Source organism: Hemicordylus capensis, chromosome 3 (genome assembly GCF_027244095.1).
Source record: "Hemicordylus capensis ecotype Gifberg chromosome 3, rHemCap1.1.pri, whole genome shotgun sequence".
Classification (NCBI taxonomy): domain Eukaryota; kingdom Metazoa; phylum Chordata; class Lepidosauria; order Squamata; family Cordylidae; genus Hemicordylus; species Hemicordylus capensis.
In genome coordinates this window covers 129,149,805-129,176,310 of record NC_069659.1, presented here as the reverse complement: position 1 = coordinate 129,176,310, position 26,506 = coordinate 129,149,805, and the positions used below count along the sequence as shown (strand labels likewise).

The following is a 26,506-nucleotide window of genomic DNA, read 5'->3' as shown; positions in this document are numbered from 1 at the left end:
CCATTAGGATTGCCAGTGCTCAAGGCCTGGCCTCTTGTTCATAGAGACAAATTCATGGAGGACAGGTCTATCAATGGCTACTAGTCTGGTGTCTATAGGCCACCTTCCGCCTCAGAGGTAAGTTGCCTCTAAATACCAGTTGCAGGGGAGCAACAGCAGGAGAGAGGGCCTGTCCTCACCTCTTGCCTGTGGGCTCCCCAGAGGCTTCTGGTGGGCCACTGTGTAAAACAGGATGCTGGACTAGATGAGCCTTGGGCCTGATCCAGCAGGGCTGTTCTTATATTCTCCAGAAATTGGCATCAGAGTACAGGTGACTATTGAAAGCAATACTGAACATTTTATTGGTTTGATCTTTTGAAAAATATTGCCGGGGGAGGGGGATTCCAGGAATAACTTTACTGTAGAGACTATGAAAACTTCTGGAGTGTATGCAGAAGTCCACACCTGGGTCACTATATCCAAAGGCCAAACTAGATGTAACTTGGACCTGTGTTCAAACACACCCCAATTAACAGTGCAAAGGGGCACCTTTTTAACATGGTGATTCACTTTATTTAGCAGGGGGAGAGTAACTGGCCTTATCCACCCTCAGCACAGTACCTCCAGTGACTGTTGCTGGTGTCTATCATGTTTCTTTTTAGATTGTGAGCCATCTAAATCAATCAATCAATCAATCAAATAAATATAAATAAATATAATCAGACATTGCAGGAGGGGGGTAGTAACCAGAAGTCCAGTTGTTGGGTAGGATGCTATACCTTTTTTCAGCTGATTAAAATTGTTGATGTGATGCGCCATCTTATCATTATACCTAATTCTTTTAGCCAGCCACCAGCCATGCGTAGGGATGTGGCAAGTCTATGCGTGCCGGCGAGAGAGGCACCTGATTGGCTGGGTGCCAGTTGGCTGCTGTTGGCAGCGAGGAGAAACAGGTGAGGCGGCAATGGGCCCAGCCACGTTGGGGAGGCGGCGGCGGGCCCGGCCTCGGGGGTGGGGAGATGGCGGTGCCAGCTCGCCCGGCCGTGGGGGCAGGGAGATGGTGGCTGCAACGACGGGCCCGGCCGCAGCGGGGAGGCGAATGCGATGGCGGGCCCGGCAGCAGCCGGGAGGCAGCAGCAGCGAGGAGGCAGCAGTGGGCCAGCCACCAGGGTGAGGAGGAGGCGGCTGAATGGGAGGGGACGGGACGGATTAAAAGCCAGCCAGAAACGGGGCAGGGGGAAGCAGGCCGGGCGGGTGTCAGAGATGCCCCTGGGAAGAGGGCGCAGACGTTCTGCGCCAGGTCTGCTAGTTTATTTATTATTTCTCTGTGTATAAATATTTGTGGTGGTGGTGGTGTATCTGAGGGTTTTGTCCTTTGATAAATAGTAGCAAGTGGGGGAGGGGGACGGACTGGTATGAATATGGTTTACAGGATGCCGACAATCTAATCTTTTCTTCCTGCTGCAGGAGGACCCACAACTGCTATTTGTACTGAGAGGGAAGCTATCACTAGAAACAATGGCAGCTTCCCTCTTGAGGCAAGAGCAACTGCAGCAGACCCTGATTTAGGGTCTAAATTGGGGAGAGGGCTTGTGGCAGGGCCAGAGGTTTACATCCTCCCCCCCCCATCCCATGTTCTTGATCCAGATTTGGAGGTCCTGCAGCTGCTATAAAACAAACATGCAAGGGCCAACTGGCCTTTGGTCACTAACATTTATTTCCTGTCTCAGCATCTATCTCCTGTTTTGCTGTCTGTGGTACAGCTAATTCTTAATCAGGCTTAAAGGTACTACTTTAGTCTTTATTACATCCCTTCAGAGAATTCCACTGAGATGAAGAATACCCTGTCACAAGGCGCCCCCTGAAGATGCAATGGATATCAAAAATGCTGCAAATTACCTGTGGTGTTTGAATTGGAAGTTGAATATTTAAATGAAACTCCATCAGCTTTTTGTCAACTATATGCCACCAAAGTGTGAAAGTATGCAGTGTTTTTGCTATCTGACCCTATTTATTCCCTTCTAGTGACCTCTGCCAGATGCTGTAGAATAATGCAGTTCCTAAAAATAGGACAAACTGAAACAGAACTTCAGATATCAGACTTTGAGTTTGTCCTGTTTTTAAGAACTGCATTACCCTACACCATCTGACAGAGGTCAGCAGCAAAAAAGAATAAATTAGTTGCCGACAGCAAAAACAACTGAGATACTCTACACCATGGGTGTGCATGAACTGATTTTGGCAGTTCAGTTAGAATTTTGTTCATGGTCACGCAGATGGCCCCCTTGCATACGTGGAGGCCGGAACCATGCCACCAACATGTGGGCAGGCTGCTTGTGGGAGCAGCAGAGCTGCCACCGCTAGATCAGTAAGCACCTACTTTTAAAGGTGCCCTCTTGGTGCCCTTCCCGGCTGCCCTTAGAAGCCTTTTAAAGGCAGGATTCCCCTTTGCTTATAAAGGGGAATCCTCACCGGATTTGCCTTTACAAGCATAGCCCCTCAGACCATCGGACCAGGACAAATTGGTCCGCAATGATCCGGGCTCATTCTGTTTCAATCGCAGACCTAACCTTCTCTCCTGGAGACCGGTTTGGTTCACGATCAAATCAGCCCAGTTAGTTGCGGAACGGTTCATGCATACCCTTACTTTGCACTTTTGTGGCATATTGTATGTAAGCCACCTAGAGATGCAAGTTGAGGCAGTATATCAATTAATCAATCAATCAATCAATCAAATAAATATAAATAAATATAATTGGACATTGCGGGAGGGGGTAGTAACCAGAAGTCCAGTTGTTGGGTAGGGTGCTATACCTTTTTCAGCTGAGGAAAATTGTATTTGTTTCCATGGGATTCACCACATAGAGCAAACTGAGGATTTGGCTGAAGTATGAGTATTAATGAGTATTAATGGGGCTCTCTCAGGGCCCATTCCAAAGTAATGTTATCCTTAAGGTATCCCTCCCCTCAGGAGGAGGATACTAGAAGTAAATTTGTAGATGTGTATGCACATCCATATCCTCTTTGCAATCAGCACTCTCATAACAGCCTCTTCCAGGTTCATCCACACACTGGAACATTTTTTAAATGAGGTATAGAGGGCATGGGCCTGGTTGATAAAGTGGTTTGATGGAATATGAGCAACACTGCTCATATTTGGCTTTCTAAATCCGAATTCCCAAGAAAGCCACAAAGTATAAATCCTAAAAACACAGCCTGGCATATGTTGTTTCTGTTCTTTTTGCTACCACAGCTGGATCTAAAGCTAATGTCACAGTAACATATTTATTTGACTGTGTTTTGTGTTATTGTTTTTAACATTTTGTACACAGTCTTGGCATCTTTTTGATGAAAGGTAGTATAGAAATCTGTTTATACCAACCTGGTTTGGGCAGATTGTGGGTTTTTATTTATTAAAGTGCAAATGAGACTCAGAGCTGCTTGGAAGCAACCACAGGACAGCAGCAACCATGTCATTCCAGGTAACGTGTTTTAAATGGATCTATAGTCAGTCTTCTTCCATGCAGTTTCTTATCAATTTGGGTGCAACACAGCCTTATATGCTGCCTTTAAAAATATGTGTCAACGGTTTTGTTGTGAATCAAATGCTTGATTAGTGGTGGCAGTAAACAAAAACTGGGGGTGGAGGCAAGGAAGGTAAATGTAGGTTTTGAGGGGGTTTGAATGGAGGAAGCACTGGAAAAGCTCATGTGCTTATCCAGCTTCTGCAGTTCTAGGCATAAGCATCTACTAGTGCTGCTGTCAACAGTGCTCTAAGAGCATGGTGGGGAGTTGTTTGTGCCACCCCTCGCCCCTTTATGGATATCAGTACAAAAAAGTATAAAGCATTTATTTTAAAAAATATATATATCAATTAAAAAAACTTCCAGATGAACTAAATTATTAAAAACATTAACAACCAACACAGAGAGTTGTGAATTAATTATTTATTCACCTCTTCAGTTTTAAACTGAATGCAGCCATGCAAGTCCATCTTGAAGAATGGGAAGGACAGTCTGTAAAAATTGCACCACAGGGACCCATATCTCATTCATTTCTTTAAATGATACTTGAGATTTTAAACATGCAGCTACTCCAGTCATTCTTGAAGTCCCCCATAATTTATCTATGAATTTATATTTATAAATTTGTCCTTCATGAACTTCTCTAATCCCCTTTTAGAGCCATCTAAGCTAGTAGCCATATCTTCTGGCAGCAAATTCCATATATTAATTATGCACTGATTTACAACGGCCTTCTTAATTAAGATTCAATATTGCCTTGCAAATTATTATTCCAACATGTTATAAATAAAAATCAATTTTTGAACAAAGTTCTCCTGTTGCAGGTGCCTGTTGGTCTTCTATAGAAGACTGTAAATGTAATTAGGAAAGTAATTGATTTACAAAAACAATTTTAATGAAATTTTTATTTGGTTTTCATCAGCAGAGTATTATATAATACAAGCCCGGGCCTGTCCCTTGCATCCCTGCCTCCCTGCACCAATGGCCTCGGTAGCCCCAACAGCAGCAGTGGTTGACTGGGCCCTTCCTTGATGCCACCACCACCATGGCCACTAGTTCCCCACAGGCCGCTGACATGCTCAGGCCCATCCCTTGTCCTTCCTTCTTTCTCTCTTCCCCTCCCTTCTTTTTCTCTCTTTCTCTTTCCTCCACTCACTCTTCCTATCTTTCTCCCTCACTTCTCTCTCTCTTTCTCCCTTCCTGAGTTAATGACCTGTGCATTTTTTGAATTCCAATACTGAAATTGCTCAGATATCAGAATTGTCAGAATTAATTCCAATACATTATAGGGTCCACTATATCATATCAGAATTGTTGGAAATAATTTTGGAATTTTGGCATTTCTTTCAGAATGTCAGAATTGTTAAAATGGTGTCCACAGCATGCTTTAGCTGTAGCATTCAAATATATCCAAAATACAGTGAAAAATCATAATAATTATATAATTCCTAAAGTGTTTGGCATGTGGGAAGGCTGGAGAATCATTTTTTTAATTGTTCAAATTGTTAAAATTTGGCGGGGGGGGCATTCTCCATCTGAAAAGGTGGTTGCCATGGTGAATCCTTATATGGAAGAGCTTTCAGAGGGGAAAGTGGTGAGAAAAAGTCTTGAGTGGCAGAGCATGCTGGCCAATTCAAATGCATTTTATCACATGGTCTCATGCTTGTCATCCAAACACAGAGCTTTAGGGGAGGGACACAGATCCCTTTATTATCCTTGCCCAACTGATTTATTTGTCCTTTTGCTCATTGAGTAATGTGCTTGCTGCAGTGTGGCCTGGCCTATCTCTGTGTTATTCTATTTTGTTTTTCTATCTTCTTATGTTATATTAATCATATTGTTTGATGCTTCTTTCAGTTGCTTCTGCTGCTTGTGTGTATTGTGTGTGGTTTTTTAATGGGAAGAGGTTATCACCACCACCCATCCCTTTAGTGCAGGCCTCTGTGTATTTGTTTGTCTCAGTCATGGAGTTTAGTTCTGACTGTATTTCAGGAGGACACCATGCCACCTAGACTCTGAGCACAGCCAGGCCAATCCGCATGCCAGCAGGGTACCCCCAAGCCGATCTTCCTGCCGTGTTGCAGGAAGACGTGCATGCTCGTCTACCTGGGTGTAGTCTTTCTCTTTTTTTAGTTTCTGTTCTGCTGTTTTCTCTAAACTAATCTCTGCCTCCACCAACTGCAAACTCCACCATCTGCCAGCCTCTGCCAACATCCACCAACTGCCACCTGCCCATCTGAGGCACTGCTGTTCAGCTCTGAGTACACTCCTTCACAGGGTGCAAAGCTGTATGCCTGCAGCCAAGTGCCGAGCCAAAATGCTTCTGAGTTACCATCTGCCAACAGTATGCCTGCTTGCCACCATCCTCTGCCATCTATATGGCAACTCCACCATCTGTAAGTCTGCAGCCCTGTGCCAGGCCAATGTGCCTCTGACTTCTTTGCCAGCCTGGCTCCACCAGCTGCCAGCTGCCTACCCACCCACCCACTTGCTTCTGCAGGCTGAGGCATTTATTGGTTTTAACCTAAATGGAGGGAAGTAAAAAGTGGGGTCCCCCAGGGAACTGTACTGGGACCAGTGGTCTTTAACTTGTTCATAAACGGTCTAGAAATTGGGATAAGCAGCAAAGTGGCCAAATTTGCAGATGACACTCAACTATTTAGGGTAGTGAAATCCACAACAGATTGTGAGGAGTTCCAGTAGGATATCTCCAAACTAGGAGAGTTGGCAACAAAATGGCAAATGCAGCTCAATATAAGCAAGTGTAAAGTGATGCACATTGGGGCAAAAAACCTCAACTTCACATACAGGTGAAACTCGGAAAATTAGAATATCGTGCAAAAGTCCATTAATTTCAGTAATGCAAATTAAAAGGTGAAACTGATATATGAGACAGACGCATTACATGCAAAGCGAGATAAGTCAAGCCTTAATTTGTTATAATTGTGATGATCATGGTGTACAGCTCATGAAAACCCCAAATCCACAATCTCAGAAAATTAGTATATTACATGGAACCAAGAAGACAAGGATTGAAGAATAGAACATTATCGGACCTGGATTTGGGGATTTCATGAGCTGTACGCCATGATCATCACAATTATAACAAATTAAGGCTTGACTTATCTCACTTTGCATGTAATGCGTCTGTCTCATATATCAGTTTCACCTTTTAATTTGCATTACTGAAATTAATGGACTTTTGCACGATATTCTAATTTTCTGAGTTTCACCTGTATACACTGATGAGATCTCAGCTGTTAGTGACTGACCAGGAGAGAGATCTTGGAGTTGTGGTGGACAGCACATTGAAAGTGTCAAATCAGTGAGCAGCAGCTGTGAAAAAGGCAAATTCCATGCTAGGAAGGGGATTGAGAATAAAAATGCTAATATTATCATGCCCTTATACAAATCTATGGTGCAGCCACATTTGGAGTACTGTGTTCAGTTCTGGTCACCATATCTTAAGAATGATATTGTAGAACTGGGAAAAGTGCAGAAGTGCAGAAGAGGGCAACCAAGATGATCAGGGACCTGGAGCAACTTCCTTATGAGGCAAGGCAAGAGAGAGAGTGGACAAAAAGAAATCTTTCTCCCTCTCTCACAACACTATAACAACAGGTCATCCCATTAAACTCAAGGTCTGGAAGTACTTTTTTACACAGTACCTAATTAATCTATGGAATTCTCTGCCATGGGATGTGGTGAAGGCCACTAGCTTGGATGGCTTTAAAAGGGGCTTAGACAAAGTCATGGAGGACAGGTCTATCAATGGCTACTAGTCTGGTGGCAATAGGCCACCTTCGGCCTCAGAGACAAGAGGCCTCTGGATACCAGTTGCAGAGGAGCAACGGCAAGAGAGAGGGCATACATATACCTCTTGCCTGTGGGCTCCCCAGTGGCATCTGTGTGAAACACAGTGGCAACTGTGTGAAACAGGATGTGTGAAACAGGATGTGGCAACTGTGTGAAACAGGATGCTGGACTAGATGGGCCTTGGGCCTGATCCAGCAGGGCTGTTCCTATGTTCTTAACCCATTTGAAAAGCAATTAGTGGATTCTCGGATATGACCAGAATTTCATTTGGGTTCTCAGGTGTGTGCACACTTTTCTACTGGGATTCACTTATGTTAGTCCAATTTAGATGAACCAATTTACTCCAAATTAAATAAACAGACACCTGAAAACCTGTACTGTAACTATGCAGCTTTTTACATCATTCTGTCAAATTATTCCATAAATATATAACGGGGAACACAAAAGTGGGTTGCTGTTCCATTTTTATGGGAAGGCAAAAGGTAGGCTCCTCCAAATGAGTCTGGAATGATGTTCAAATAGGGAGCCCCCACTCCTGAACTTTTTGCAATTTTATACCATGAAACAAGCTGTTCAGAGCAATATTTATTTATCTACCACTCAAAACTCACATCAGAGTAAAACAGCAAATTTAAATATTAAAACAATTTAAAATTTAAAACAATGTTAAAATCTATAAGTCTAATTAAAAGCCTGGATGAAGAAATGTGTCTTAACTGCCTTTAAAAAAAGTTTTCGGAGATGGGGAGGCTCTTATTTCAACAGGGAGCGCATTCCAAAGCCTCGAGGCAGCAATGGAGAAGGCCCGTCCCTGAGTAGCCACTAGAGGAGCTGGTGGCAATTGCAGACGGACCCCAATGATCTCAATAGGTGGTGGGGCTCATAACAAAGAAGATGTTCTCTTAAATACACTGGACCTGAGCTGTTAACTTTAGAGCATTATAGGTTACAAATACCTCTCAGTTGCTGCCCCCAGACTCTCCCAGTGGGCATCCGCTCCTCAGTCTCCATCACAGTTTTTAGAAAGCATGTCAAATTGTGGCTTTTTATCCAGGTTTTTATATGATTGTCTCCACTGCTGCTTCTTGTATTTTGTACTATTTTTATGCTTGTGTTTTAATTTTTTTTAAAATCAGATTTGTTTTTATACTTTTTAGCTCAATATTTTAATGTGTCTTTTTATAATCGTGTTTTTAAATTTTATTGTGAGCTGCCTTGGGATTTTCTTAATGAAAGGCGGGGTATACATTTAACAATAAATAAATAAATTTAAATAAACCAGCACTTTGTATTTTGCCCAGAAACATAGCCAGTGCAGTTCTTTTCATATAAGTGTAATTTCTATCAGCCAAAGCTGATAGAAAGCACCTCTGGTCACTGCTCCAATCTGAGACACCAGGGAAAGGTCTGGATCTGGAAGCACTCCCAGTCTGCGTACCTGTTCCTTCTGGGGGACTGACTGTAACCCCATCCAGAACAGACAGATCGAAGAGTCTCCTGAGTTCCGACCCCAGACAATCAGTACCTCTATCTTATTTGGATTCAGTCTCCATTTGTTATCCTTCATCCAGCCCATCACTGCTTCCAGGTAGACATTTAGGGAGGTTTATGCCTTTTCTCAGTGATATGGAGAAATAGGTTTTGGTGTAATCAGCATACTGATAACACCTTGCATCAAATTTCCTGATGATCTCTCGCAGTGGTTTCATGTAGATGATGATGATGATGATGATGATGATGATGATGATTACATTTATATCCCGCTCTTCCTCCAAGGAGCCCAGAGCGGTATACTACACACTTAATAATAATAATAATAATAAATTAAATTTAAGTTTCTCTTTCACAACAACCCTGTGAAGTAGGCTAGGCTGAGAAAGAAGTGATTGGCCCAGAGTCACCCAGTTAGTATCATGGCTGAATGGAGATTTGAACTCAGGTCTCCCTGGTCCTAGTCCAACACTCTAAGCACTACACCATGCTGGCTGATGTTAAAAAGCATTTAATTTTAGGATTATCGTTTTCAGAAATTCATTAAACTCCAACTTCAAATTAGAAACACAGAGTTTTGTCACATGTGTGTCCAATTTCAGATCTCTCTGCCTAGCCATTCTTGATTTATGGTTAAAAATAAAAAAATAAATTCCACTGACAATGTTAAAAATTTCCTCCCCCACCCCGAATTTCCAGTCAGAAATTGGATAATGAAATGATATCCAATATCCTTAGGGGTCCCTAAATCCAATTCCAAAAATTATTTTATCAGAAAAATATTGTATTGTTTCAGATCCAAAATTTTCTGTGGTGCACAGGCTGAAGATGCGATGCACCACCCACTAATCTAGCTCATCTATTCCGGTTTGTTTATCCAGATTGCAACATACTGACATGAAGCAGAACATCACATCAGTCTGGTTGCATCAAGCTACATACATCTTTTTTTCAATTATCCAGTTTTATGCTACGTTCCTGCAATATGGCCTTTCTCTAAACATGATGGAGGATGTGTCTCTAAAGTTGCTTTGGTGACTAAACATATAGATAGATCTATAACACAGGAAGCCTAAATACAGACTCCAGCAAAAGAGTGCTGAGGAAAGGACTTGGGCATAAAAGAAAAGATTGTTGTAAAACAGGCACAATGTCCCAGATAAACAGGACTGAAAATCCAAAGCAACTAGGCTGCAATCACAGATTATAGTCCTGGTATAGCCACACACTTCCCTTCTCTTCCCTAACTCCCCATGACATCCCATTTTTTCTTTTGTTTTATTGTATTGGTTGATGGGGCACTGGGTTCTGGAGGTGGAAGTGACTCATGGTAAATTAGAAAGCAATAAAATCCACAAATAGAACCAACCACAAAAACTCCCACTTCTATGAGAGAGGCTGCAAAGGTCAGATTAAAACTGGTCTTGGTCGATGCAGAAACCAAGAATAATGTCTCTTGCTCTTCTTTTTAAACCAGGCAAATAGGGCAGAAATATTTAAACCAGGGATAAGCCAGGATAAGTTTCTATCTTACATTATAAATATTTTATATTGGTCAGTGTTTTGTCACTGAAAAGAAAAACAGAAAAATGCAGGTGATCTCTCAAGGTGTATTCAATAATATGCTGTTGAATATATTCAGGAAACCTAATTACTTAGGGAACGACAATGAGTGACTCTTGGGTCAATTCTAAGATAAAGAACCACACATGTATGCCAGTCAGACAATCTTCATTCCTTTTTATAAAGTATGGCAAGTGGTTCAGATTTAAAGTCAGCAGCAGGACAAGTTATAACACAATCTCTGCCTCAAGGAAAATGCAAAGAAGGCATCCGTTTTGTCACATTCCTAATGCACTATTTGATTCACCTGTAACTAAATATGATGTTTAATGAAACATTTGCTGAGCTGAAATGTTCATTCACCAGCCTATAAGGTTAGAATTACTATGTTTCCCTGGATCCATGAATAGGAAAAGCCAAAGTTTAAATAATATGCATTCTAACCCTATGTATATTTAGAATGAAGGGAGGAAGGGGAGAGAAGGAAGGAAGGAAATGAATTCAGTAGGACTTACTCTATAGTAAAAGTCCTTACAATTGAAACATTAGCTTTTCCACAGCTGCCTGTTCAAGTCTGATTTTTTGTTATTATTCATAAAGGTGAGACCTAGAATTAGTTGCCTTTTTATATTTCAGCTCATGAATTCAGCCTTCTGCTTCTGAATTGCTCACAAATTAACATGGAAACTGATCATGGATCCTACAAATACATTTACAGTTCCAACAATCTTCAAATAATATGCACAACCATTTTACAGGATACTACACAAAAAGCACATTCAACCTCTTTAAATAATGCACTTTAATCATCTAAAACAATCTGATGAAGAATCTTTTGGAGTATTGTAATCAGCTACTGTACTTCGTTGCACTCCCTATCACTATTCAAGAGATTGTCATATTATGTACTATGGGAGAAAGTAATCTCAAGCATGAAAAAAATACCATTCAGATACTGAGAAAATGGTCTCGGTATTCTTTAATACCAACAAGTTCTTAGGCATTTTGCTTCATTCAGAAACAAACTGATTGCTATTGTCACAGGTCTTCAATACTGGTTCTATGGGAGCATTTTCACGGAAACCATCAGAAAGCCATTATATCCGGTTCATCACCATTAAGCAGACTTAACCCAGTACTTCCCATCAACCCACATAACATGACTACAATGTGCCACAAGCAGAATAATGCAGGAGTGACAGCTTCAGGTTAATCTGAATCACATCATTGAGTACAAATGAGTACCCAGAATGTTGGGGGCAATATGCTAAATCATTGTAAACTGCTTAGAGAGCTTCGGCTATAGAGCGGTATATAAATGTAAGTGCTATTGCTATTGCTATCATTCAAATGAATGACTGATTAACGGAAACCAATCCACATAGTTAAAGGGAGCAGGTTTGCAAGCCTGTCTGTCTTGAGGAAAAGATCCTTCACAAACCCCTTCAGATCCATTATCAAACCTTTGTTTCTACTTTGTAACTTCTCAAAAACACCTTTCAAAGGATGCATTTGTTTGCAGTATGAGTGCAAACAAAGTCTATTTCTCAAGTCTCCCCAATGAAGAGGTTATTGGTGTGAAGTTCAGCTCCTTGGTACCAAGACTTGGAGACTTGGTTTACTTCACTCTCATCTGACTGATCACCATATTTCAGGATTGCAGACCAAGTGGCCCACCAGCACCTGAACACGCATGAGGGGATCAATATACTTATTTTTTGCTGTCTGCCTGAGATTGCAAAAACAAGTCATAATACCTGGGCTGGTGGGTGGCATTTGGATTGATGGCAACTGTTGCTAGAGCAGCCTCCATTCCCCCCCACCATTTAAGCATCCATTTTGAGTGAGCCAGACTGCCACATAGTACAGAAGCTTGTGCCCTGAAGTTGCTATAATGGGAAAGGTGGGAACAGCACTCAGTGTCCATGTATTTTAATAATAAGAGTTGCCAGCCAAGCAGACAAAAGTTCTAAGTCAAAGGGGAGTCCAAACAGACCAACTCTGCCCAATGTTACGTATGCCCCCATCTTCATGGCTATACTGCCACTGTATTATGCAGTACCCCAGCTTTCACAAGATTTTGCTGTTTTATTTTAATCATTTCTACTACTATAGCTCTCCTCTATCCAGACTAAATGTGAATGCACAAATATGAAGGATGTGCAAATTATTTCAAGGCTAAATTGATTTGACTCGAATCTGGTTGATTCAAGTCATTCGAGTTCGAAACAAATCTGCCCTGTCACCTCTGGCCAAAATAGAACTCGAATCAAATCACCCGAGATACAATTTGAATCAATTTGAGATTTGATTATCCCTCTGTCATTGCCATTGCATCATGCCCCATGGGTGCCAAATACCACACAAACCCCAAAGGAATTGAGCAAAGGGATATTTTAGGAATTTTTGTGTTTGAAGTGGTTTTATTTTTTCTGCTATAGGGAATAATGGGGATTCAAAGTAGCCCCATTACTCCCCATGTGTAATGCCAAAGTGATCCAAAGTGGGTTGGGGGGGTCGAGCACATTGGGTGCCAACTACTCCTAGCATCTGAGTCATTTCCCCAGCTCCTTAGAGTAAATCCTTCCAGAACTGTTTCAGTGTCCCTGCTCCAGACACACGAACTAGTGTACACATGTATTCAGAAATGGGTCATATTGTGCAGGTCTACCATTGTGCAGGCCTAATATGTTGTTGTTTTTTAAGATAAAATTTTGTTTTCAGAACCTCTTCAGTGAAAGCTGACTTAGAGTAATTACTTATCCTCTATAAGTAATTGTACAGGAAGCAACTTTAACTGAGTTAAAGTTGACATAACTAATGTCTATGGGGAGAAACCAACAAAAGCAACATTGGGACAGCTCAGACATCCCACAGAGCCATGATCAAACATTAGCTTCGCACACCGTCAGGCAGCCTTGGGAACATGCACTTCCCCTCTGTTGCCTGCATATGAGTAAGAAAAATTCTACTTTCACTTGTAGTTACAAATAAACCAGGACCAGTCATGACATCCAAATTGACTGATCCTGACTTATTCTACCCAAAGTGCTTAAAATAAACAATGATCTAAACCCAACTGCAAACTTTATGTTCAGATCATGACTTATTCCAAGACTTTTGGTTAGAATTAGCTGGGATCAGCTGGTTTAGACATCATGAATTTTCTTGGTTTGTTTGCCAATCTTCAACCTTGCATGGTTGGATAAGATGGTTGAGAGGAGGCTGCCCAGCTCCATGGAGTCTTGGAGGAAACTAATTATCTAGACCCATTTCAAACTGGCTTTAGGGTGGGCTATGGGGTTGAGATAGCTTTGGTGGGCCTGAAAGCTGACCTTTGCCAAGGAATTGACAGAGAGAGTGTGACTTCCTCTTTTCTTTTGGGTCTCTCAGCAGCTTTTGATACCATCAGCCATGGTATCCTTCTGGATTGCCTGAGGGATTTAGGGATAGGAGGCACTTTTTTACAGTGGTTCCACTCATTTGTCTCGGGTAAAGTTCAGATGGTGGTGCTTGGTGACAGTTGCTCTTCAAAATGGGAGCTACTATAATACTACCAATGCTTTTTAACATCGACATGAAACCGCTGGGTGAGGTCAACATGGGATTTGTTGCTCCGTGTTATCAATATGCTGATAACACACAAATGTATTTCTCCTTGTCATCAATATGACCCCTTTGGATGGGGTGGTATAGAAATGTGATAAATAAATAAAAATAATAAAATAAAATAAATCAATATCAGGAAATGGCATGATCCCCTTAAATGCCTGCCTACATAAAACAAAAATAAATATATACATGCAGTAATGGGCTGGATGAGGGATAATAAACTGAAGCAAGATGGAAGTGCTCATTGTTGAGGATTGCAATTTGCAAGATGGGATATAACTTTCTGTTCTGGATGAGGTTACACTCCCCCAGAAAGAACAGGTCCATAGCTTGGGAGTACTCTTGGACCCAGGTCTCACCTTGGTGCCTCAGGCTGAGGCTGTGCCAGGAGCACTTTTTACCATCTGCGATTGGTTCAACTCTGCTTGTTCCTTGAGGAGAATGACTTGAAAACAGTGGTACACCAGCTGGTAACCTCCAGGTTGGACTACTGCAATATGCTCTATGTAGAGCGGCCTTTGTACATAGTTCAGAAACTTCAGTTAGTTTAAAATGCAGCAGCCAGATTGGTCTCTGGGATATCCCAGAGAGACCACATTATGCCTGGTCTTAAACAGTGTGTTTCTGGGCAAGATACAAAGTGCTGGTTATTACCTTTAAAGCCCTGAATGGCTTGGGCTGGGGTTACCTGAGATATTGCCTTTCTCTACGAGATCCCCACCATTCATTAAGATAATTAGGAGAGGTCCATCTTTGAGTGCCACCAGTTCATCTGGTGGCGACCTGAGATTGGGTGTCACTCCTGGGTTGTGGAGCATGCTCCCCATGGATAGAAGAGGGTTATCTTCCTTGGAGGCCTTCAGGAGAGCCTTAGAACCATCTTTTTAGCCTAATATCATCTAGTTTTAGTTTTAGTTTTAATCTGGTTTAAATGTGTTTTTTAATTGTTTTATTATGTATGTTTATTTTAATGTAAACTGCCCTTAGCATACAAATTGAATAAAATAAAATATGTAAATAAAATAACTAGAATCAGAAGTAAATTCTTCCAATTCACATGAAGGCAGAGGAGGGGAAAGCATGCATAGGCCCAAGAAGGCACTGTAATAAGTTGTACAGGCCTACCAACTTTGTTGCTGAGATGGAAATTTGTTGTCAGAATCTCTACAGTGAAAGCATCGAGTCAGTTCAGACATCACACAGAGCCGCAAACCTGTAAATAATGCTGATACCTGTATGCCTTTCCATAAATTGTTGCCAAGGATGGTCTGAGTTACTGATTGAATACCACGTAATGGTCAAATTCAGCTGGTAAAGAAAAATATGCAGCAAACCTCAGACTGTAGGTTCCAAACTACATGGATATCCAGAGAAATGAACAAGTTAAAATTGCTTTACAAAAACAATATATGGCCAGTGTAAGAAGCCAAGTTCTTAAAACCAGGTTCCTTGTTTAAAACATAATATACAGGGCTACATACCTGTTGACTTTCTTCATCAAAACCCATGTAATTTTAAAAGAACAAAAAAAATCTTTATTTCATTTGCTTCTAAAACATGCAGTTTTAGCTGTATCATTGGGATGCTGTGATTTCTACTGAGAACAGACATAATATTGTTCTCTAGGCATTTTTTTTAATGCAGCCTTTCCTTGACATGTCTGCTCCCTATTGCTAATGTTTCACCTTCTTGATTGCAACTATTTTTTCTGTACTTTTTAGCTTTATTGTCCATTCTTTCAGTACCTCATTTCCTTTGTAGCTATTTGTTTTACTACCATTTACTCATCTTCTTAAGAAGAAACCCTTTGCTGCCTAATAAAAAGATGCTGAAAGTTTGGATGCATGGGAAATATCTCTCTGTGTGTGGAAGGGTGTTCTTGCACCTTGTTAAATTTTAAAGACTTTATGGCTCTCTTTCCCCTTGGATGCCTAAGGCAGACTGGAAGCTGTACAGTAGCATTCAATTAACCTAGCTTAATTTTCTGCTACCTGCTTGCCTCCATGAGAAAAAGAAAACACAAATATGTGATGCAAGATGGAGTTTGTGCACATCACTCATATCAAAACGTGACACATCTCAAAATTAATTTTATGAAGCCGGTGAAAATATAAAAATGGGAAGCCTTTAAAGTTGCTTTTCTGCTTGATGCTGGGAAAAAGGAACCATGCTGATTGTTGCTAGAAAACAACACTCTTTGTGCAAGAAAGCTAGGGAAAAGCAGACACTTCAGCTGAGAGGAGCACCCAAGTCTTAGAATAGCAAGCAGCACCATCCAGTGGTTGAATATCAAATGCATCCTTAATTTTCAGCCCACGTTATGATTTCCATCTTATTATAGATGAAAAACTCTTATGTCTTCATACAAGAAAAAGATGGGATGTTGAAAAGTTATCCCCAACGAACACAACTGTAAAAGAAATTTAAAACATAGAGGGCAATTGAAGTATAGCTACAATAATTAGATGGTGCTGTCAAAATGAAAGATCATTGCAAGAGTGGAAATCTGTATTTGGGAGATGCATCTGAGCAGGGGGCGTTATACAGTTGTATGATTTGAAAGAAATCATCCAATTTTAGTTGTCTCTGCTTAGGAACATAGGAGCATAGGAAGCTGCCATATACTGAGTCAGACCATTGGTCTATCTAGCTCAGTATTGTCTTCACAGACTGGCAGCGGCTTCTCCAAGGTTGCAGGCAGGAATCTCTCTCAGCCCTATCTTGGAGAAGCCAGGGAGGGAACTTGAAACCTTCTGCTCATCCTAGAACGGCTTCATCCCCTGAGGAGAATATCTTGCAGTGCTCACACATCAAGTCTCCCATTCATATGCAACCAGGGTGGACCCTGCTTAGCTATGGGGACAAGTCATACTTGCTACCACAAGACCAGCTCTCCTCTCCTATATATACTTCAAACAATTGTGAGGGCAGGAACTAAGTCCTGTGTTTTCCAAAATATCCTGCAGCAGAGGTGTGGATCCTTCAACTGTGGAGCCAAAGCACTTTACCCTGCTTCTGAGACACATTTTGGTAGAAATACAAACACAGTGTATATTTATATACCGCTTTTCAGCAAAAAGTTCCCAAAGCTGTTTACACAGATATAAATAAATACATAGAATGGCTCCCTGTCCCCAAAGGGCTCGCAATCTAAAAAACAGCCACTGGAGGAATGCTTTGCTGGGGATGGATAGGGCCAGTTGCTCTCCCCCTGCTAAATAAGGAGAATCATCACTTTTTAAAAAGGTGCATCTTTGCTCAGTTAGCAGGGGTTGCTATCAAGGCCTGAGGGTTATTAGTGGAGCCATCCTTGTTGCTGTGTAGAAAACAGTCTATCCTGAATAGGCAGTTGCTATTGGAGTAGCTCATCTTCGCATGGCTTCCTAAACGTCAAGGCAAGCCTTACTCCATCTTCCTTCTGCACTGAACTCTGTTGGTCCGCCTTAATACCTTGAGGTAAGTTCACAAAGACCAGCTGCTCCCTGCAGTGGCATGCGGACCTGATCCCCAAGGATGGCTAAATCTGCCTCTGGCTCCCTGTGGCCAAACGCTTATACAGGAAGCCCAGTTAGAACAGCATATATCCAGTAGATTCTATTTTATTATTTTGTTTAACTCGTTTTTATACCACCCCATACGCAAGCCCCTGGGCAATTCACAATCTAAAAACACAACACTTAAAACATTAACACAATCAAAGCAGTTTAAAATACAGATAAAAACTCTAAAACACTAAACTTAAAAAAAAAAATAAACTAAAAGCCTGATTAAACAGGTATGTCATCAGGTTCTGCTTAAAAACAGGCTTAGGAGAAGTGTGTTCCAAAGTCCCAGGGCAGTTGTTGTGAGTCACCACCAATTGAGAAGGTAGCAGCCGCAACCGCAACCAGATGATCCTAATTGCTGACGGGGTTCATGAAGAAGAAGTTGTGCTACAAGTTGAGAGCAGGCATGAAAAAGGTGTTTCTGGGAATCTTCCTCCAGTCATCACAAACTCCTCAGTGCTGCTGTGACACCCTTCTGATCTGCTAAACAGCTTCTAATAGGCTTAGAAGCCCTGCTAAATGAGCAAAGAGGCACCTTTTAAAAGTGGTGATTCTCTTTATTTAGCAGGGGGAGAGCAATTGGCCCTATCCAACCCCAGCACAGCATCCTTCCAGTGGGTGTTGTTGGTGTCTTTCTTATGTTTCTTTTAAGATTGTGAGCCCATTGGGGACAGGCATCCATTTAATTAAATAATTATTTTCTGTATGTAAACCGCTTTGGGAACTTTGGTTGAAAAGCAGTCTATAAATACTGGTCGTATCTGTATTCGTATTAGAAGCAGCCAGAAGCATTTAAGTGGTTCTCATTCAGTTCCTAAGCATATTAAACTAGGGCATTGGCCTTGGCCTCCCGAAAAAATGCATCCGTGGAGCTGCTATTTCCCAGAAGGCGGCTCTGTTTTAGACCAGCTCTAACAGGTTTTGACAGGGAGCCATGATGCCTAAATATTTAACTGCAGCACCAAGAGAAAACCAGCTCAGTGATGACTTCATAGCATTTCCACACCCTGGCAAGAGCCCACTATCACCTCTGTGCCTCCCTTCCGCTCTGACACCATCCTTTTTACCTCCTCTTTTCCTACTCCGAGCCCTCCCAGATGCATCCTCCTCCTCTTCCTCCTTCAGCTTCACCATGTAGGCAGACACACCCCTTCCCTTTTTGCATGGAAAAGTATTGCAAGAAGCAGTCAGACTGTGAGAACAACAGCTGGTGGTCAGTGTATGCAAGGAAGGCTCTACACTGGGGAGGGCTGGCAGCAGGCAGGATATATTGCTTGCCATAGTTTTGGAGTAGGACAACACGCACTTGCTGGCCAAGAGGGAGCAAGGAGGCCGGTCATGCAACAGCTGGACTTGCTGTTACTGCACGGACAGAAGGAAGTTCTGGGCTGCATGTTCCTCCCCCTTCAGGGAAACGAGCAACTGCTGCTCCCTTTTCCTTCCCACCTGCCCCTCTCAGGGAATGCTCTGACATCCGCCATTGCTGCTGTTCTAGGCTTTGTGCAGTTTGTGACACCATTGCTGTGCTGTGGCTCTCTCACTTGCTGGCCTGACTACTGCCATCTCCCCAAGACTAAGGATGTGCATGAATCGATTCGGTGCGCCTGCCGAATCGTTTTGGTGGGACAGGTAGCAGTACCTTTAAGCATGAGTAAAGCAGGTTCTTACCTGCTCCTCCACCACCCCACAACTTTTCCAGGCACTGCGCTGTGCCACTCAGAAGTCCGTGCATGGCCATGGGGCTTCACCCAACAGCCTAGATGCGGTGGCAGGATACACATGGACACCACACCATGTTAAGTAATGGCCAGGTGAGTCCCGCTGCCATGCGCAGGCTGCTGGGTGAAGCCCCATGGCCACACATGGGCACATCAGAGTGGCACAGCACCTGGAAAAGCAGCATGGCAGTGGAGGCTGTGTTCTTCTCTTTTCGAGGAAAGTCACTGTTGGGTCACAGCAGCTGGTGGCAGTGGTGCCAGTGTCAGCCATCAAAATGTGCCCTGGGAGTGAGAGTTGGAAAGGAAATGTGGGTGGGTGGATTTCTTAAGGACATTTTATATCTCCGCTTTAAACAATAATTCTTTTGTTGAAGTTGAGACAGAGATGTGAATGCTTTCCCCACGGACAGAATATGCATTTGTTTCACCATTCCTATGGTGTATACCTTTTTAGTTTTTTGAGGGGTGCAAGCTTAAGTAATGGACTTTGAAAATATATGTATTTATAGAGCTTACTTGTTTAAAAGGTATGAGGGGATCTGTTCCCCCACCCCACTTTTTTCATATGAGTGTGTTGGCACTAGTCCTCCTGATTAAGATATTCAGAGACAAAGTAATTTAATAAATAAAACCTTAAATTGCCCCACGGTCACCCTGTTTCTTTCCAAAGCATGTTCCTTGTAGAGAGGGTAAAAAGAAGCACATTAACGCTCCCTGGCCCACAGTGCCCAACACGAAGCCTGGTAATTTTGTCAAGTGTCCATTGTCTGGCTCCTAAATTTGTAAGGCCTGAATAAGAGAGCTTTACCCTCTCTAACCAAAGAGTTGATAGAACCCTGATGAGTCTAGACAGCTATCGTTTCAGGCTAACTATCCTTCCTGCCCTTGGATTGATGCCTGGCTCTTGACTTCAGCTCACCTCTTTACTGCACCAGCTCATCAGTCTGCAACAGGCATGCCAATACAACATCATACAATATGACCTCATGGCAGCATTATTGTAATTTCAAGTGAAAACACAAACATCAAGAGTTAGGATCCAAGGTTGACAGAACAACCACCCAGTCATGAGACTTTCTGCACCAGCACATAAAGGCTTAGGATGGAACATACCAATACTTACAAACAAAAGATGTCATGCCAACAGAACAACAAAATGGTAATTATAATGGTTCTAGAAATTAATGCTTGGTTCAGCACAAATCATTTCAACTTAAGTTGAGCTTTCTCAGAGAAACCAGGGACCCAAACAATGCTTTTCTTTTTAATTTGTTATAATTTCATTGAACAGTCAATTTCCAATATAATAAAAGATGCTGGATTTAAGATAAATGTGAAGTGGCCCATGCTGATAGAACATCATAGGAATAGTTTTCTGCTTAACTGTCAACAACTATTCTGTTCCTTCTTCGCTTGAATAAAAAATAAATTGAAAATATTGTACTTACCTCAAATATGATCAGCACATAAACACCTGCTAAAATGACCGATGCAATTGTTACTTGTGTCTCTACATTTGCATGAAGGTATTGATGTGTCATGGAAAGAGGAACAATATCTGATTCCTGAAGAAAAGCTTGGATGCTTATTGAGGTCTCCCGGCTGTTAAAGAGAGATATCAAAAATGATGCTTGGATAGGTTGAAATGGCAATAGCTGTGTTTTCTACAGCTCAAAATCGATCTCTTTGGTTGAATATTAAGATAGCATTCCTGAAGCTATTGTGGTGTTCTAAAAGTCAGCCAATGTCATGATTTAGAATTTCACAGAACATTAGGAATTAGATTTAAGGTACTGCCACAACTACAAGTGATGCTAATTAGGGATGTGCAAACCAGTTTGTGGGTTTGCGGTTTTAGTTTGGGGGTTCAGCAGTTCGGGGGTTGAACCAAACCCCCCTGGTTCTGTCCAGACCAATCCCCCCCCGAAGTTTGGGGGGTTCACGAACCAAAAATGCTTTAAAAAATTAAGATGTTTTTAAACCTTTTACTCCCCTCAGGGGAGTTCCTGGAGGTGGCGGGGGGGGGTTCTGTAAAGGCTCCCCCTCCCCCCTCCAACCACAGGCACCCAGAACACAACATGGTCACCAGGCCACTGGGTGAAGGTCAAAAACCAGCCAAAGAGTGCCCAAACGGGGTGAGGGGGTAATTTGGAAGGCCGGCAGAGGAAGGGGGAACCTCTGCGGACCCTCCGCCACCTCCACCTCCAGTAACTCCCCCAAGGGGAGTACAAGGTTTAAATTTTTTTTAAAAAATAAGCATTTTCGGTCCACAACCCCACCCCCGACCAAGCCGAAAGGGGGGGAGTGAGGAGGTGCCAGTCCAAACTGGTCCAGTTGGGTTCGAGACCGATCTGGCCTCGAACCAAACCGAGAAAGCTGGTTCCGTGCACATCCCTAATGCTAAGGCAGCATTCCACTTCAGTCCAAAACATGGAACTTCTGAAGGTTTTTTTAAAAAATACAGATCAGAAAATAATGCATGAAATAAAAAAACTAATTTAAGCATCACTTGTGAAGACAGCCTTCTCTTCTGCCGTCTGACTATTCAGATTGTTAGGATGTAGTCCTTTAATTTAAGGAAAGGGAAGGAGGTGTTTAAGTCAAAATCTTCTTTCCAACAGAAGGAAGGGTGAAAGAGGGGCTTCTGCTCTGTACATAGAGACACCTGGACTCACACTCTCTATGAGCAATTGCTGGGTGAGGAGGAAATGGCCATGCAAATCTCTTACACATGTGAGGAGTATTATCAATGCACAGAAACCTGAATCAGAGCCATATGCCCTGTTTGTATAAATGCTGTATTCATATAAAGCTACTATTTTAAGTAGTTTCTCTGGATTAATTAACCAACCTGTTTAACATCTCAAATGTTCTAGTCACGATAACTTGTTCATTTTTCCTAAAATTTAAAGGTAGGGTCCAGTTGTACAAGATCTGCAGAAAAACAAAAACAAAGCATGACATCACTAAGAAGATTAAAGAGATTAATGTTTTTGCTTGATCTTTTCCCCTGCTGCTTTACCAGTTGCTAATTTGATGGAGACAGCTCCTTATAAATAGACACAATATACAGATATTCTAAATGGCAAAGGCAGTCATGAATCCTACATATTATTATGGCTGCTGGCTAACTATTCCTTTGTTAGACTAATAGCCCGGGATGGTTGGTTGATGTTTCATCAATGGGAACCAATAGTCAACAGATAATTTCCTGATAGCTAGGGGTGTGTGTGTGTGTGTGTGTGTGTGTGTGTGTGTGTGTGTGTGAAATAATCATTGCAGTTGAAGAAAGTAACTCCCCTCCACTTGAGAGGAGGGGCAGGTGTAAAGTGCATGTGTCAGAAAAAGAATGAGGCAATTTGGAAGAAAGACAAAAAGAGAGCCAAACTAAACAAGATGATGGAGATGTGCGATTGCATCTGCTACTTGAAATGTTTTTATAAATCGCAGATGTGGGGGGAGAATGACGGGATCCAGATTGGGACCATGCTGTGGTGGAAGGCAGTTTAATGCTTTCCCTCTGTGTCATTTTCCTAATGAAAGTTCCTGATCCGCCCACCCCTAACCTCCAGCTGTTATTTGTCCAGGTATCTGGGCAAACAGCAACTTCAAGGGAACAATTTTCAATCTAAAAAAAGGAGGGAGGGTTAAAAAACAAAAACAAAACCCCACTGTGCCAATCTGCATCAGGCAAACCCAATAGCTGTCATTTAGCAAACATTTTATGCTATACATATGCATTTACAGGTGGATCTCGTTATCTGTTGGGGTTCCATTCTTGGCTGAAGCCATGGATAGTGAAGCCACGGATAATGAGTCACTGAGTGAATAGAGATTAGGGGGTTAGGTTGCCTGAGCACAAAAAAACAGCTAAAAATTGAGGAAATAGGAGCAAAAAAGCAATGTACCATGCTCTCCAGGTCTCCGTCTGTCCAGCCCAAATGCCTGAATTTGGACAATTTCCCACAAAAATTTGGCGGTGGTGGTGGTGTTGTAACAGAAGAGCTACAAAATGACTCCTTACAGCAAAATGGTGACCAGAAATTACCTTGGAGGCCATCTAGGATCTGTGGATCTCAACCCTTTGTTTTACCGCATATCCCGAGGTCGAGTGCGGGGGCCGCGGAAGATGAGATCCACCTGCATACACTTTCCATCGTCACATCTAGTTTGTCCCAGATGTTATAGTTTGAGAAATTTAAAAGCAGCCTTGCTTTTTAAAATTGCTCAGCAAATAAAGTAAATATATATATATATGATATATTGGAAGGGCTGCTGATAGCATTTCTGTGTTCCACACTCTACTAAAGGGTTTCTTTTTAGAAGAGAGTGGAACATAGAAATTATATCAGAACACCTTTCTATATAGAGTTATTCACTGTTGTACACTCTCTATATTTCATTAACGTACATGTACACCAGTGGTCCCTCTAATTTTTTTTCATCTCTGTGCAGAATGGGTTTTGTTCTTGGCAGCAGTATCAAGGCAGTGTCTGCGCACCTGCATTCAGAATGGGGCCTTCCTGATTCAATCTGAGCAGGATCTAAAATGAGCTGAGCAGACATCCAAAAACTTGGGAGTGCGCACACCTTAGAGGGAACAGTGATGTCCACCTGAGCAAAAGAAAAGAGGCCCAAAAGGGGAAAACTACTTGTTACATTAGCAAATGTGTTCCCATCAACCAAACTAATGCAAATTGAGAGATGGGGACATCTGTAGAGAAATCAACAGGAGGAAGGGGTGCTTACCCCTTCCCCTTCCCTTCCCTTCCCTCCTCTTCCCTTCTAATTCTCCTCTGCTCCAGCATTTCCTTTCCGCTGAGTTTGCGGATCAGATGGATAAAACATTTAATAAATAGCCCAACAGGCATTTTCAGAGGACAATCTGTGGATAGAAGCAAGTTTTAAGCACCCACTGAAAATGCACTCTGTGTTCCCAAAATGTATCAACAGTGTTCTGAAGTCACTAGGCTTTGAGTTCTCACTATTATGAATATAAGTCATCTCCTACCCAAGTTTGGGAGCTGTGTGTGCTCCCATTTTCTGCTTGTGTATGAACGAGAAACAAGACCAGGGGGCCAACTGTAAGCAGCAGCTGGGCCAATGGGCTTTTCCTTATGAAAGATTTGGGCGCAGCTCGTAGGCTGGAGGAAGCCCTGAGACACAGCTGCTGCTTAACACACATTCTCTGCTGGCAACTCCAACCTTGTTGTTAATTCTCACACAAGTGGAAAACATGAGTGTGCACAGCTCCCAAACTTGGGTAGGAGGCTTCTCCTATCCTGTTCATAATAATGAAAAAGAGGCTCTTGTATTTGCAGGTGGAAATCTTCACCCTCTCACATGACCTTTCAAAACACGGTAGTGAGATGCTATCCATGTCTTATGAACACAAAATGGCAGCAAATCCAAATCTCTAAAACCTTACCTGCTGCTGACGTCTCCTTCTAAGCCCAGAATCTTCTACTTGCGCAATTTGAATCACAATATATTCTTCTGGTCTCTGATCAACAAGATCGGCTTCAAATGGTCCTCCCAGTTCCACCTTCAGAAGGGCAGAGTCACGAAAATTGGTAACATTCCAAGCTGATAGCAAAACAGTCAAGGACTACAGTTCTGCTTTGATGTGGAGGACCTGAAATTTTAGCTAACCCGGTTCATGCTGCCACCATAAAAAATATCATCCTTTGGAGGGTTTGTTTGTTTGTTTGTTGGCTTTATAGTAATGTGAACAGATTCACCATGCTTACAACCTTGTTCTTTGCTGTTTCTATAACTACTACAGTATCTGGAAATGTGTTCAAAAACGGGCAGCTCTCTTGTTCCAGAAAATTAAAATTAAGAACATTATAAATGCTTATATAAACACTTCTATCGCAAACCCTATCAATGAATGTGTGCAAATCTATAATTGTAATAAAGCAGAACAATAAGAGCAGCAACAAGAAGCTGCATATACTTGCAGGGGGGGAAATACTTGTAGGTCAGAGGAGTGCTCAGTCTCCCTTTGCCCGTGTGGCAACAATGGAGAGAAGGGCTTTGCTTTACCATGAAACAGGGTGGAAATTAGGTCACAAATTATGGCCCAGTTCTCAGCCCATCCAGCACAACCCAACATGGCTACCCTGCAGAGGAAAGAAGGTAAAATGCCAAGAGCATTTCCTCTTGCCTTCTTTGTGATGGTTTGCAATTTTTAGTACTGAGATATATAGATATAGATATAGATATATTATTTATTTATTTATTTACAGTATTTATTCTGTAATGGCGGTCTAGAAAGCAAACAAAAAAACAAATATTTCTATCCTGCCCAAAACTTGCATCTCTGGGCATCTCCATAAGTTTTGAAATTTATGTTTGTAGCAAAGTGTAAGTCTTTGCAGGAAGTTGACTGGCAGCAGCAGAAATAGTGCAACCCCTGCAGGAGAGACAAGGCAACACTGCCTTGGAATGCAGGAGAGGTCAGGCAACTCAAATCTAATTGACCCCAGATTCGAGCTAAGGATTTGGGGGGTTTTCTCCTGAACAAGCACAGGCTTTCTGAGAGGCTGAGTAGAAACTCTGTAACCAGCAAGGCACCTGAATCCCAAAGTGGAGAAAGAAAGATTGTTAACGATAAGTACTGTTAGTGCTTACACACACACTGTTCTACATTTATGAAACTCTAGTACTTGTAACTACGACGCTTAAAGAACATGCATGTTTTATTTCCTCTCCCACATCACCTGAAGAGAGACCCACCCCCATGCTACTACACAAACAAGGGGGGGGGGAGTGAGTGTTGGTCAGATCCTGCCTGATCAGATCTGAGTGGTGGCCATCACTGAAGTAGGATGGACACTCACATTCTTAATCCGCCCTATCCACATCCGCCCTATCCATTTTGGAAGGGCTGTATAAAAATCAAATCAAATCAAATCAATCAATCAATAAGAGAAAAGTAGTCATGAAAAGAGATGGGGAAGGAAAGCACTGGCCAGGAGGTGGCAAAGCAAAAATAGCACAAGGAGAGTGCTCCCCTTCTGGCTGCAGTGTCAAAAATCAAATGAGGAACAATGAGTTCCTTCAGAAGTAGACTCGGGTGTCTGGAGCCTGCACAACAACCCATCATTAACTAACTAAGGAGTTTTTAACAAAAGAGAACATAAATGTCTGGATATGCCCTCAGGCTTCTTTTCTTCCTAAGGTGGCCATAGGGGGAGGAACTTCCTGCTTCTTGTATTGGCAAAGGGAAACAAGGTGGTACACTTATTTCTCT

At 42.1% G+C, this 26,506-nt stretch overlaps 1 protein-coding gene across 1 annotated transcript in view; it reads right to left on the bottom strand.

The window, feature by feature from the left end:
• The window catches only part of OCA2 (OCA2 melanosomal transmembrane protein), a 288,607-nt gene that overhangs the window by 183,685 nt on the left and 78,416 nt on the right, over window positions 1-26,506 (bottom strand). Inside the window, exons 7-9 of the mRNA XM_053312437.1 lie at window positions 24,677-24,834; window positions 22,100-22,182; window positions 20,697-20,850 (exon numbers count right to left, since the gene is read on the bottom strand). Coding sequence (XP_053168412.1) covers window positions 20,697-20,850; window positions 22,100-22,182; window positions 24,677-24,834 — 395 coding nt within the window. The remainder of the gene's footprint in view (window positions 1-20,696; window positions 20,851-22,099; window positions 22,183-24,676; window positions 24,835-26,506) is intronic.